The following is a 15136-nucleotide window of genomic DNA, read 5'->3' on the forward strand; positions in this document are numbered from 1 at the left end:
TAAAACCATTAATAGCAAGAAATGCAGCTGTAGAAGCATTGTGGCTAGGAAAACTCCCTAGAAAGGCAGGAACCTAGGAAGAAACCTAGAGAGGAACCAGGCTCTGAGGGGTGGCCAGTCCTCTTCTGGCTGTGCTGGTGGAGATTATAACAGTACCAGGCCAAGATGTTCAAACGTTCATAGACAATAATAATAATAATAATCACAGTGGTTGTCCAGGGTGCAACAGGTCAGCACCTTATGAGTAAACGTCAGTTGGCTTTTCATAGCTAAGCATTCAGACTTAGAGACAGCAGGTGCGGGTATCTTTCACTACATTTTACGCTTTCAACGGACAATCATAGTTCGCATAACGGTTAAAGCAATAATTTCACAAGTAAGATAACTCTGACAGCAGAGATAACATCATTTAAATGCGCTCAAGCATAGTGGTCACGCGGGGCCCCAACTCCGGGTGCTCTTGCGCAGTGTCCTGTAGAATAACAGCTAGGCTATAGGCTACACGGCTGTGCACGTTAAGATAGCCTACCAGCCTGACATTTTCATTCTGCGCAGTTCATTTATAGAAACCTAGTCACAACGCCTGCTGAATTTGGAGGTTGTGATTTCTTGGGTGCATTTTTTACGGTCTCACTCTGACTCTATTCTCAATCAGATATTATTAGGGCGCTGTGTGAGTGATGTGGGTTCCTCTCTAGGAAAACAGTTGCACCGGTCAGGCAGCAGGTAAGCAGGATCGAGACGCAGGCAGCTGTCCCGTTAACTGGGCAGTCTGCATCACGCGTACAGATGCTCTTCTAGTAGCCTATTTATGTAAATGAGCTAAACACACATCTCAAGGATATGTTTACTGGAAAGAAGGCACTAGGTTACTGTCTTTTCACGTTTTATGCCACTAAACTCGCGTACCGGGGCCGGCGCCAGGTTTATTACCTTTGACAGCTCGCGCAAGCGTCACTGACTGCTGTCATTCTCCACGGTATGTACTTGTCTCTCTACGGTATCTATTTGTCATTCCTCGAGGCGTAGTATATATTTCAGACGCGTCGAAGAAAACCGTATACCGTGAAGTCCTGTCTTTTTGAGGATTGAAAGAAAGCGTAGATGTTTCTGTCCGTATCTTGGACCGATTCAATTGGATAAGTCTATTTTACCATGCCCTGCCTTGCGCCAGTTTAAGACCGATTCCTTGTACACATTTCAGATAAAAGGTAATGTATTTGTCTGTGTGCGCAACCATACATCTGCCTATAGGCTATGTGATTATTATTGTATGTTGGTTGATGATCATACATTCTTGTTTTTTATTTTCTATGATGTCAGTGTGCCCCAGCAGAGAGGTGCATGGCCGAGGAGAGCTGTATTAAGTGATGTTATAGATCTGTTATAAACGTTGATGTGTGACAGATGGGTAGAATAGAATCCCCAGGCCATTACACTCTTAATCCACCTATTTGACTCCACCTCTGCTGAAATAGCCATTATCAACAACATTTGTGGTGGCTTTTCACTTTCCAATATATTGATGTATTGACACACCTTCAATGACCACAACCACAATCTATTATGTTTAGGCTACCCTTGCACAAGCAAGTGGTCACATGTGCCCTTCAATTTTCAGAGCCACTCTGAATGTCATAAATAAATTATGGGGGTCAGGGCCAGCTCTAGCATTCTGGGGGCCCTAAATGAGATTTGGTTGTGACTGTCAGTGACTGACAAAACGAGAGTAACACTGAGGATGCACAACCAAATTTCGAACTTGCACCTTGTGTATTCTACTATTCTAACTCTCAACAGTAAATTGAGACCACAACTGAGCCCCCCCCCCCCTCTGCCACTGGCCTATAGGCTACTTCTCATAGAGAGGGGGACTATGTAGACCAGTATGTGGCTCATCTGTTGACATTTGTGTTGTGCGCTGTGTCCCTCTATATCTGCTGCTGCAGTGGGTTAGTGTTGCATCTCTAAACACACACTCTCGCTGCCACAGAACGTGTGTGAGTTAGAGTGTATTAGAGAGAGACCTAGCTAGTTCTACCTGAGGCAGAGGAGCATGATATATTGGTTTCATGCACAGAAAGCCAATCTTCCCCCTCCATCTCCAAAACATACAGTAGTTGAAAGGGAAGACACAAAGAGGGAATGGGGTAGAAAGGGGGTTGGGGGACTGAAATATGTTGCTAAGCAACAGGGAAGTAGACCAGGATGGGGGAGAAAGATGGTACCCACCAGCTTGCCTGTGGTTCAGTATGGTGGTGATGTCAGCAGTGGTGTCTGAGGACTCGGGGGCAGGAGGTGGACAGGTACTCAATGTGAGCCAGCTCCCCCCACCCGCTTCTGGCTCCATGCCAATCCCCCCTCTTGTCGGGCCACAGGGCTCTGTGATAGATGGAGAGATGGTCTGTGACCAGAGGGAGGACAAGGGAGGGGGTTGTGAAGGACAAACAAACACAGGTCACTCATCTTCTCATTCTACATTGGTATCAGTTACACAACAGAGGAGTCTGGTGGGAGGAGCTATAGGAGGACAGGCTCATTGTAATGGCTGGAATGGACTCAATGGAACAGAGCTAAACACGTTGTTTCCATGTGTTGATGTGTTTGGTACCATTCCATTGATTCATTTTCAGCCATTACAATGAACCTGTCCTTCCATAGCTTGTCTCACCAGCCTCCTCTATTACACACCCAGCCCAGCAGACTGCACATTCCTCTCTCTATCTCACAATCGCTCTCCCATCCCTTCACCATGATTTGTGGTTACTAACCAGGTTGATGGATCAAATGCAGCATAAACAAAGCAGCACAGATCCAGCCAGACCATCTGGACAACCTGGGAGGAATACTTTTCCAGCACCTGCTCTACCCCGGCGACCAACAGCTCAGGACACCTCTATCCCCAGTCCCACAGGGGGGTCTGGGAAACTCCCAGGACTGGCCTCAGGTGTACGTCAGATGCCAGATCAGGTGAGGCTGGAGCATGTACAACCTGGGTCCAGTCCTGCAGTTCCAGTCTATTTCAGCCGTCCCAGACCTACTGCACTAAATTCCTCCAGAGATTCAGAGGCTGATATGAAGGATAAGGCCTCTATTCCAAACCGCATTCCTGGACCACACAGCTCCATCTCCCTGTCCCAGTCCCCTACAGAGTCTTCCCTGTTGTCCCACAGCCCTCAGAGTCCTCACAGCACTCAGCCTTACACCGGCCAGCCTTACCTCACCCCCCAGCCTAACCTGCCTCAGCCCTGCCTCACCCCACCATCCAGCCTCAGCCCCAAACCAGGCTCCAGTCCACAGTCCCAGAGGACCAGCTCCCCTCTGGGTGCTATGGAAAATCAGCCACAGACTGAAGGAGAAACGGATCACGGTTTCAGGTGAGACAGATCACGACTGATGATGCCAAGTACTATTTTAGTAGCATGCCCACTGTATGACATTTGTTCTAAAGTTTCTACACCCTAACTAAATATAGTAACATGTTGTCTCCATGGAGATAGTTTTCTCTTTCTTGGCAGACCAGCTAGGCAGAACTCAGCCTCAGTGATTGAAGTCATTTGCAGCATGATGGGTTGATTTGAGCCAGTGTGTCACATGAATCAAATGTCATACATCTCAGTAAGAGCTGTCTGAAGTGGACAGAATGGATGCAGGCTGTACATTTCCTTGACAGAGGTCCCAGAACCCCCACTGGTCACTGTACAGTATGGGTTCAACACTTAACATTGAGCTATACATTATTACATAATAATTACATTGTGACTACACAGTTATGATTGCAAATCACTGTAACGGGAAAGTAATGAATGTGTTTGCATAACTAGTGATAATGTAGGATGTGCATGCCCACCTGTGTTGTCCTCTAATAGGGTGCACATTGTCACATGGAATGTGGGCTCTGCTGTTCCCCCTGATGACGTCACATCTCTGTTTGGGCCGCATGCTGGCGATGGGAGTACAGACATGTTTATCATTGGGTGAGCTTCTGCTCCAATCACAACGGTGCCAGGGAGACAGCCTTGAATGTCTCTCCTCCATCATATCTCTATCACTGTTCTGATCTCTCCTCTACTACTTCATCTATCCATCCAAACATTTGCTCATTGCTCTTCTGCTCCCACTGAGTTATGAGTTGTTCTTCCTCTCTTCCTCCCCACTCAGGCTTCAGGAAATGAATTCTATGATCAACAAGCGGCTGAAGGACGCTCTCTTCCACGACCAGTGGAGTGAGCTTTGCATGGACACACTCAGTCGCTTTGGATATGTGCTGGTCAGTAAGGAGTTAGCGCACTATGATGTCACTGTCTCAATCTCTATCGGGACAGTTACTCACGACAGTCGTGACAGAGTATAATGTCAAACATCTTATCTAATGGTTTGTCTTCTTATTGTAAGATTACTTCTTCTTTCTCCTCTCTCTTTATCTCTCTCTCACTCTTTATCTCTCTCTTTATCTCTCTTTATCTCTCTCTCTCTCTACCCTTCTCTTCTCATCCTCCTTAATCACTATAGGTGGCGTCCCAGCGTATGCAGGGGGTTCTGTTGCTGGTGTTCTCTAAATTCTGCCATCTTCCATTCCTGAGGGGGGTGCAGACAGAGAAAACACGCACAGGCCTCGGGGGCTACTGGGTGAGTGTCACCCATGGCAACCCCTGCTCTAAAATAGGAGCTTGTCAGTAAATGCACAGTCCAAAAACCCTTGTACACAAATAGTTTTTATATTGCATAAAAATATGTTAAAATGCCAGGGAGAGAGAGAGTGTGTGTGTGTGTGTGTGTGTGTGTGTGTGTGTGTGTGTGTGTGTGTGTGTGTGTGTGTGTGTGTGTGTGACCTTCCTGTGCATGTTGATGTCAGCATGACTACTGGCTGCTGGTGCAGTCTCCTTTTCTCTGAGGTCAGTGCAGCAGGACTGTCAGGCTGTCTGGTTCTCTGATACCATGCCATCTGTCCTTTCATGCTTATCACAATGGATGTTTGATTACATAGACCTGGAGAGCATCCATGTTTAATCCATCAATGTGTGTGACATTTTCACATTCGCTCTCTTCCCCGCCCCCAGGGTAATAAAGGGGGTGTAAGTGCGAGGATGACGATGTTCGGCCACCCGGTGTGTTTCCTGAACTGCCACCTGCCGGCTCACATGCGGAACCTGGAGCAGCGCATGGAGGACTTTGAGAGCATCCTGCAGCAACAGCAGTTTGATGGCGCGACCGCCTCGGGTGTGCTGGACCACGAGTGGGTCATTTGGATGGGGGAGGGCTGATGTAAACAATATGTGTAGGGCCACAAGTTTTTCCCACCTGTCCACCTGGCGGCAGTTAGCCTAGTGGTTAGATCCTTGTAACCAGTAACCGACAGTTTGCTAGTTCGAATCCCTGAACCGACTAAGTAAAACTGTCGCTCTGTCCTTGATAAAGGCACGTAACCCTAATTTCTCCCGGGTTGCTGTCAATAATGGCCAATACCATGCCGTGACTCCACTCTCTGAGGTAGTTGGGATATGTAAAAAACACAATTCCATTTCACCACACATGTACATGTGTGAAACATAACAAATATAAGACCCCCTTATTTGACCTTTGGGAGTTTTTCCTTGGTCATATGGTCACGAAATACTCTTAATTATGTGGTCTAATGATCAGTCGTTGGCTCATGGATGGTCGATGAAATGGTTATTTGTTCTTCTCCCAGCGTGGTGTTCTGGTTTGGGGATCTTAACTTCCGCATCGAGAACTATGACATTCATGTGGTGAAGAGTGCCATTGACAGCAATAAGCTCCCTTTGCTGTGGGAGCGAGACCAGGTGAGAAAGCTGTAGAATCTACTTATTTGACATTAAAAAAAGTCCAAATGGAATTTTCTGGAAGTCATGATTATCTTTGGAAACAAAGAGTGTTGATTCATTACCAACAGAGGGAGCTATAGCACCACAAAAATTAACCTACGCCCAATAATATTTATTCACTCAGTGACTACATCAAGTCAAACAAGCTACTTTGATGATTCATTGGTATATATATATTTTTTCTCTCTCTCCCTTTCTCTCTCTATTTCCATCTCTCTCTTTTCTATTTCTCTCTCTCATTTGTTTTGCAGCTCAACATAGCTAAAAACAGTGAGTCCATCTTAGATGGCTTCTTGGAAGGCCCTCTCAAATTCCCCCCCACATATAAGTTTGATGTGGGGACACACACATACGACACCAGGTATGTGATTCTGTGTAAAGAAATACACAGTTTGTGATTGATGTGATGCTCCCTCCATTAACTGATTCACTGACCTCTAGTTCCCACTATTATCTCTCTCTCTGTACCTCTCACAGCAGTAAGAAGCGAAAGCCAGCATGGACAGACCGTATCTTGTGGCGTCTGCGTTGTACGGGCTCCCCTGTTCCTACCCACAATGCCGCTCTGCAGCGTGGCCTAACCTCGTGGCTGGGTGGGGCAACCAAGGTGGTGCAACACTCCTACCGCAGTCACATGGGCTACACCTGCAGTGACCACAAACCGGTCTCTGCTGTCTTCTCATTACATGTAAGTCCAACCTCCCTGTGACCCCTGAACTCTCACCCCAGCAGTCACACTGTTTGATATTCATCCAGATATGGTGAAAACCTTCACAGTTACTGACACATTATAACACTAGTATGACCTCACATCGTTAGAATCAGCCTCAGAAATGATCTTCCTTTCCATCTGTCTCTGTGTCTGTTTTCACTATCATACTTTCTCCCCCAGTTCCCATTCAAAGTGGACCTTCCTCTTGTAACGTTAGAGTATGAGAAGGAGTGGACTAAAGTTTCTGATGCTACAGTCAGATTCACTGTGAGGTCCAACTTCCAGCGCAGCTCATGGGACTGGGTTGCAATATACAAGGTAACTGTGACTTCAACTTTAAACCAGTGAGAGTTCATATTTGCTCTCACACATACCTACAGTACAGTGGCTTCAGAAAGTATTCACTCTTGACTTTTTCAAAAAATGTTGTTATAGCCTGAATCTTTTGGTTGATAAAATGTATTTTTTTATCACTGGCTTCCACAATATACCCCAAAACGCCAAAATGGAATTGTGTTTTTAGACATTTTTATAAATTAATCAAAAAAATTAAAAGCTGAAATGTCTTTAGTCAGTAAGGAAAAGAGAAAGGGGATACCTAGTCAGTTGTACAACTGAATGCTTTCAACTGAAATGTGTCTTCCGCGGGGGGGGGGCTGCCTTAATCGATATCCACGTCTTCGGCACCCGAGGAACAGTGGGATAACTGCTGTGCTCAGGGGCAGAATGACGGATTTTTACCTTGTCAGCTCTGGGATTTTATCCGGCATCCTTTCGATTACGTGCCAAATAAGTATTCAACGCCTTTGTTATAGTAAGCCTAAATAAATTCAGGAGTAAAAAGGTGTTGAACAAGTCACATAATAAGTTGCATGGACTCACATGAGTACTCTGTGTGCAATAATAACAATAACATAATTTTTTAATCTACCTCATCTCTGTACCCCACACATACAATTATCTGTAAGGTCCCTGAGACCATGGAGATTTTCCAATGCCTCGTAAAGAAGGGCAACTATTGGTAGTTGAGTAAAAAATAAATAAAAGCAGACATTGAATATTCCTTTGAGCATGGTGAAGTTATTAATTATACTTTGGATGGTGTACCAATACACCCAGTCACTACAAAGATGCAGGCATCCTTCCTAACTCAGTTGTCGGAGAGGAAGGAAACCACTCAGGGATTTCACCATGAGGTCAATGGTGACTTTAAAACAGTAACAGAGTTTAATGGCTGGCAGAGGAGAAAACTGAGGATGGATCAACAACATTGTAGTTACTCCACAATACTAACATAATTGACAGGGTTAAAAGAAGGAAACCTGTTCAGAATAAAATATTAGAAAACATACATCCATTTGGCAAAGCAATTAACTTTTTGTCCTGAATGCAAGGTGTTATGTTTGGGGCAAATCCAATACAACACATTACTGAGTACCACTCTCCATATTTTCAAGCATAGTGGTAACTGTATCATGGTATGGGTATGCTTGTAATAGTTAAGGACTGGGGAGTTTTTCAGGATAAAAAAGAAACGTAAAGGAGCTAATCACAGGCAAAAACCTTGTTCAGTCTGCCCTCCACCAGACACTGGGAGATGAATTCACCTTTCAGCAGGACAGTAACCTAAAACAGGCCAAATCTAAACTGGAGTTGCTTACCAAGAAGACTGTGAATGTTCCTGAGTGGCTGAGTTACAGTTTTAACTTAAATCTACTTGAAAATCTAAGACCTGAAAACAGTTGAACAACAACCAATTTGACAGAGCTTGAAACATTTTGAAAAGAATAGTGGCCAAATGTTGCACAATCCAGATGTGGAAAGCTCTTAAAGACTTATACAGAAAGACTCCCAGCTGTAATCGCTGTCAAAGGTGCTTCTACAAATTATTGACCCAGGGGTGTGAATACTTATGGAAATTAGATATTTGTGTATTTCAGTTTCAATACATTTCTAACATTTCTAAAAACATGTTTCCACTTTGTCAATATGGGCTTAATTGATATCTGTGGTTTTTCTTCACAGGTTGGGTTCAAACATCACAAGGACTATGTAGCATATGTGTGGGCCAAGGCAGATCATGGGTCACAGGTATGATACAAAGCCTGACAGACATACTCTCACAACCAACCTCAGAGATCCATTGAGATAATAACATTACAAACACACTCACTTGCTATCTTTCCATTTTCTCTATTTTGTTCTTCTCTCTCTTTTTCCTTTTCTCTTCTCAGGTAACATTTACAGAGGAGGATTTGCCCAGGGATGCAGGGGAATACATTTTGGGTTTCTATAGCAACAACATGAATACTATTATCGGAGTGACATTGCCCTTTCAGGTCAGGACCCTTCCTGCAGTTTTCCTTCCTGTGTTGTTCAATGAACATAGAATAAAGCAATTGCTTCCCACCCTTTCCTCTACACTCTTCAACAACCCTCCATCTCCCATAGATCCATGTTCCTGTGTGCAGCCCGACAGCCCCACCAGTATGCCGCTCAGACAGTTCTGACGTCAGCTCGGAGGATGACAGCACACTGGTCCTGCTGGCCCCTGCTAGCTCCCGCAGCCCAAGCCCTGGCAAAAGCAAACACCACCGCCGCAGCCGCAGTCCTGCTCACTCCAACACCCCCATGCCCTCCCTGCAGGGCCTCAGCTTGCACCCTCGTCCCCTAGAGGTCCTACCAAGCAGCCGCTCGCCCTGCTCTGCAGCTAAGAAGGAGCGCCTGGTCTCCCCCCAGGACACACTGCCGTCGCCCATCAGCCCACTCACGCCCCGCAGCCCTGTGTCACCCGGGGGTGGGGTCTCAGCCCCAGAGGCTCTGATTGCTGCCATCCTGGGGGAACACAGGCCAACTCAGGTCACCCCGACAGGGGGCAGGTCACCAGGCAAGACTGGAGAGACAAGTTTATGAGAAGCCCAAGCAACAATCTCTGTGGGGTCATGAATGTACACAGACATTGAGATAAGACTGTTGAAATGAGGCCAGTAAAGACCATATGATGATAGAATCTAGGGCTGATATGGTCCATTATTCTGATGCTGATCTGACCCCACACTGTCACTGCGCTCATAAAAGCAGTGCATTGTATGACTTGTAGTTTGCAACATTCCACATGGTAGTGAACCAGTTGTCTCTGTTTCTTAATCTACTTATCAGTGACTTCATCCCATACATACACTGTGTGTACTTTGGAGTCAGGAGCTAGTCCAAATCGATAACAGTCTAAGTCTTACCCCAAGAAGTGCTTTTGCAGACTCATATCAATACTCTATGCACACAATAAATGTAAAGCCAAAGCAAGAGTAAATCTGCAATGTACAGTACTGCTGTTGTTATGGTAAGTTGAAAGGATGTCTATATGCCCTACCCATATGGGCCGGATCATTTGGTGTGGTATGATATCCATCTTTCCATGCCCCTTAGCGCCAACTGATATTAAACCACTTCAACCGGTTTGTTTCTGAATCTCCCCCATCTTGTGTATATGTGTGTAGAATTGTACATGTTTGAGAGAAAAAAAACATTCCTGTCTTATTTTCAGAGTGATAAAGGATTCTAATGATTTAGTGGTTTGTTTTGGTTGTGGACATATTGGTTGTGTGAGGAAAATAAAATGATAATCCTGAGAAAAATACTATAGATTTTTGATATCATCCACAGAACATTCAATGGGACAGTTCGTAATTATAACGTGCAGAGTCCACACAGGCTAATGGCCAATCCTCAAACAGGGCTTTAGTTTTTTGAGATATCCCTACCCAAGGTAGAACAAAACATAGCCATGTTTTTTCACATCTCTTGTCTCCAATTTATGAAATGGATGGGTGTGTAAAAATATTTTACTGCAAAACCAGTTAAATTGATAGAAAATATGACACACATCCTAAACTCCAAAAGTGCAGAATAATGCCGAGCTGGAGAGGGGATCGGCTGCATAAGTTCACAGAACCCAATATTGCAAGTTTTAATACTGATAAAATGTGGAATACACATAGTCTGTTGCCTGCCCTACATACAAAAACAGCATAAGGATTTCTTGAAGCATTTTGGAAGTATAGACCTTTAAATCATTACCAACTAAAAAAATTATGATGAATGGAAGCTTTTGTTTTTGGGTAGCTGATTAATAGACAGCTTTCCAAGTAAAATAAGCTCTTATTCAGTTCTATATGGTCCTGCCTGAAATAAATAAATGAAGTGCCTTCATAAAGTATTCATACCTCTTGGCTTATTCCACATTTTGTTGTGTTACAGCCTAAATTCAAAACTGATTAATTGAAAGTAAAAACATATTTTTAGAATTTCTTTCAATTACAAAAAAAAAAAAAAGATATACAGAAATATCCCACCATTGGCAGCGATTACAGCTTTGCGTCTTTCTGGGTAAGACTCTAAGAGCTTTGCACATCTGGATTGTACAATATTTGCACATTATTATTTTTTACAATTCTTCAAGTCTTGCCGTAGATTTTACAGCCGATTTAAGTCAAAACTCTAACTAGGCCACTCAGGAACATCCAATGTCATCTTGGTTGGCAACTCCAGTGTGAATTTGGCCTTGTGTTTCAGGTAATTGCCCTGCTGAAAGCTGAATTTGTGTGTTGTGAAGCAGACTAAACCAGGTTTGTGTCTAGGATTTTGCTTGTGCTTAGCTTTATTCAGTTTCTGCATTATCCTAAAAAACGCCCTAGTGCTTGCCGATGACAAGCACACCCATAACATGACTGTCACGTCCTGACCATAGAGAGTCCTTATTTTCTATGGTGGAGTAGGTCAGGGCGTGACTGGGGGGTTAGTCTAGTTTATTATTTCTATGTGGGTGTTCTAGTTTTCATGTTTCTTTGTTGGTGATTTGTATGATTCCCAATGGTAATCGTTGTCTCTAATTGGGGATCATATTTAAGTAGTGTTTGTTCCCACCTGTGTTTGTGGGATATTGTATTTTGAGTAAGTGTATGTAGCACCTCTGTAGTCACGGTTCGTTGTTAGTTTATTGTTTATTGTTTTTGCTAGGTTTCACTATTAATAAATTATGTGGAACTCAACATTTGCTGCGTTTGGTCCGTTTCTACAAACGATCGTGACAGAATATCCCACCACAATGAGACCAAGCAGCGTGCCCGGGAGGAAATGGCATCCTAGTCTTTGGAGGAGATCAGGGAGAAAATAAGTTGGACCTGGGAGGAAATAATGGAAGGACAGGTGATCCTTCCTTGGCAGGAGTCACAGCAGACGCAAGGAGAGAAGGGAGAACAGCGACGACGCCGGGATTCGGGGCCACAGAGAAAGCCAAAAGACAGCCCAACATTTTTGGGTGGGTGGGGCACATGAAGTGGTCGGCGGAGCCGAGGAGTGAACCAGAGCCAGTCTGGGAGAATAGGGAGAAACTGGAGGAGAGTGAAAGGAAAGAGCCAGAGACTGTCCGGGAGGCAATGGCAAAGTTGGGAGAGAGTGAGATGAGAGAGATGTTGTGCAAGTGTGTTCTGCTCAACGTCCGACCAGAGGATCCGGTTAGCAGTCTGGTGCAACCTGTGCCGGTTCCACGCTTCTGGCCTCAAGTGCGCCTCTCCAGTCCGGTACGTCATGTGTCTCCTCCTCGCACTCTCCCTGAAGTGCGTGTCCCCAGTCCGGTACGTCCTGTGCTTGCTCCTCGCACTCTCCCTGAAGTGCGTGTACCCAGTCAGGTACGTCTTGTGCCTGCTCCTCGCACTCGCCCTGAGGTGCGTGTCACCGCTCCGGTACAATTTGTGCCGGCTCTACGCGCCAGGTCTCCAGTGCACCTCCACAGCCCAGTGCGTCCTGTTTTTTCTCCCCGCACTCACCCTGAAGTGCGTCACCAGTCCGGTACCACCAGTGCCGGCCCCACGCACCAGGCTTCCTGCGATGATCCCCAGTCCAGAGCTTCCGGAGACGGTTCCCAGTTCGGAGCTTCCGGCGACAGTTCCCAGTCCAGAGCTTCCGGCGACGGTTCCCAGTCCAGAGCTTCCGGCGACGGTTCCCAGTCCAGAGCTTCCGGCGACGGTTCCCAGTCCAGAGCTTCCGGCGACAGTTCCCAGTCTGGAGCTTCCGGCGACGTTTCACAGTCCGGAACCTCCAACGACGGTCCACAGTCCGGAACCTCCAACGACGGTCCACAGTCCGGAACCTCCAACAACGGTCCACGGCCCGGAACCCCCTGAGATGGTCTACGGCCCAGAACCCCCTGAGACGGTCCACGGCCCGGAACCTACGGCGACGGTCCACGGTCCGGAACCTCAGTCCAGATCCATGGCAGGAGTCTTCCTCTGCGCCGGTGTTCAGTCCCGCTACATGGCAGGAGCCTTCCTCTGCATTTTGGTCCAGTCCAGGCACAGTGTTCAGCCTGGGTCCATGGCTGGATCCGCGAGCTGAGCGGGTTCTTCGTCCCGCACCAGAGCCGCTCCCGATGCTGGCGGATCCGTGGGATGAGCGGGTTCTTCGTCCCGCACCAGAGCCGCCCCCGATGCTGGCGGATCTGTGGGATGAGCGGGTTCTTCGTCCTGCACCAGAGCCGCCACCGGCACTAGACACCCCCTAACCCTCCCTTTCGGTTTCAGGTTTTGCGGCCGGAGTCCGCACCTTTGGGGGGGGGGGGGGGGTACTGTCACGTCCTGACCATAGAGAGTCTTTATTTTCTATGGTGGAGTAGGTCAGGGCGTGACTGGGGGGTTAGTCTAGTTTATTATTTCTATGTGGGTGTTCTAGTTTTCATGTTTCTATGTTGGTGACTTGTATGATTCCCAATTAGAGCTGGTAATCGTTGTCTCTAATTGGGGATCATATTTAAGTAGTGTTTGTTCCCACCTGTGTTTGTGGGATATTGTATTTTGAGTAAGTGTATGCAGCACCTCTGTAGTCACGGTTCGTTGTTAGTTAATTGTTTTCGTTAATAAATTATGTTGAACTCAACATTCACTGCGCCTTGGTCCGTTGCAAAATGATCGTGACAATGACGCAGTCACCACCATACTTGAAAATATGAAGAGTGGTACTCAGTGATGTATTGTGTTGTATTTGCCCCAAACATAACACTTTCTATTCAGGACATAAAGTTCCTTTCTTTGTCAAATTTTTACTTTTGTGCCTTATTTCAAACAGAATGCATGTTTCTTTTCACTCTGTCATTTAGGTTAGTATTAGAATGTTGGAGTAACTAGAATGTTGTGGATCCATCCTCAGTTTTCTCCTATCACAGCCAATAAACTCTGTAACTGTTTTAAAGTCACCATTGGCTTCATGGTGAAATCCCTGAGCGGTTTCCTTCCTCTCCTGCAACTGAGTTAGGAAGGACGCCTGCATCTTTGTAGTGACTGGGTGTACTGATAAACCACCCAAAGTGTAATTAATAACACCATGCTCAAAGGGATATTCAATGCCTACTTTTTTATTTTTACCAATCTAACAATAGGTGCCCTTCTTTGCGAGGCATTGTAAAACCTCCCTGGTCTTGTGGTTGACTCTGTGTTAGAAATTCACTGCTTAACTGAGGAATCTTACAGATAATTGCATGTGTGGGGTACAGAGATGAGGTAGTGATTTAAAAAATAATGTTTTATTATACACAGAATGAGTCCATGCAATTTATTATGTGACTTGTTAAGCAAATGTGTACTCCTACAGTTATTTAGGCTTGCCATAACAAAGGGGTTGAATACTTATTGATTCAAGATATTTCAGCTTTTCATTTTTTATGAACTTGTAAGAATTTCTAAAAACTTAATTGCACTTTGACAGTATGGGGTATTGTGTGTAGGCCAGTGACACAAAATCTCAATTTAATCCATTTTAAATTCAGGCTGTAACACAACAAAATGTGGAAGAAGTCAACGGGTGTGAATACTTTCTGAAGGTACTGTGCAGTTTACATGTTTATTTTTTTAAATGTTGTGGCTATTGTAATCTGCTCTGAAGAAAACACCCCTTGAACTCAAAAAGTGCTGAATAATTCATGGCTGGAGGGGGGGAGGGTGGGCCACATAAACTCATGCAACTCAATATTGAAGCTCTGATGCTGCTAGACCTTGCTATACAAGTAGTCAGTTGTCTGCGCTACATACACAAACAAACATCGTCGGGATATCTTCATGCATCTTGGAATTACAGTCCTGTAGACACAGAGAGACAATAGGTATAAATGTCAACTATGAATATTTATGATGAATGTAAGCTTTACCTTTTGATAGCTGATTAATAGACAACTTTCCAATTCAAATGTGCTCTCATTCAGTGCTGTATGGTCCTGTCTGACAAGAATACATACAGTTAGATATGTTTTTTGATGTTGTGGCTATTGTAATCTAATCGGCTCCAAGACAAACAAGTTGGGTCAGACACAAAAAAACAGTTTCCTCTGGATTTTGTTTGTTCAACCCCTACTCTTGCAATTACATTAGGAGGCCCACCTAAATTTGACTCTAAATCCAATATGGCATCCAAAATCCGACACGGCTGCCACAATACCATTCAATTGTGGTTAAATCACATGTAAATCTTTCAGATGTGTGTACTTGAAAAAGCGCCCCTGGCCTTTTCTACAGTACTGTTCTTATGACCTGTA

The 15136-nt window shown here is 45.1% G+C and overlaps 1 protein-coding gene across 1 annotated transcript; it reads left to right on the plus strand.

The window, feature by feature from the left end:
• Positions 1–312: 312 nt before the first annotated feature.
• On the plus strand, positions 313–11608 carry LOC135544367 (inositol polyphosphate 5-phosphatase K). The gene is made up of 13 exons (XM_064971919.1): positions 313–1211; positions 2775–3377; positions 3870–3977; positions 4162–4270; positions 4513–4629; positions 5061–5236; positions 5693–5804; positions 6098–6207; positions 6324–6534; positions 6739–6876; positions 8584–8649; positions 8793–8897; positions 9010–11608. Exons 2-13 carry the CDS (start codon positions 2779–2781, stop codon positions 9469–9471), a joined length of 2313 nt encoding a protein of 770 aa, XP_064827991.1. The 5' UTR covers positions 313–1211; positions 2775–2778; the 3' UTR covers positions 9472–11608.
• The last annotated feature ends 3528 nt before the right edge of the window (positions 11609–15136 follow it).

Source organism: Oncorhynchus masou, chromosome 8 (assembly GCF_036934945.1).
Source record: "Oncorhynchus masou masou isolate Uvic2021 chromosome 8, UVic_Omas_1.1, whole genome shotgun sequence".
NCBI classification, from domain to species: Eukaryota; Metazoa; Chordata; class Actinopteri; order Salmoniformes; family Salmonidae; genus Oncorhynchus; species Oncorhynchus masou.

What these genes read in the sequence shown, in the direction of transcription:
- LOC135544367 (XM_064971919.1), top strand. Translation starts at nt 2,779, where the DNA reads ATGGATCAAATGCAGCATAAACAAAGCAGCACAGATCCAGCCAGACCA. An exon ending in ACACACACATACGACACCAG is followed by an intron (nt 6,208 to 6,323) that starts GTATGTGATTCT and finishes TACCTCTCACAG; the next exon opens with CAGTAAGAAGCGAAAGCCAG. An exon ending in AGGCAGATCATGGGTCACAG is followed by an intron (nt 8,650 to 8,792) that starts GTATGATACAAA and finishes TTCTCTTCTCAG; the next exon opens with GTAACATTTACAGAGGAGGA.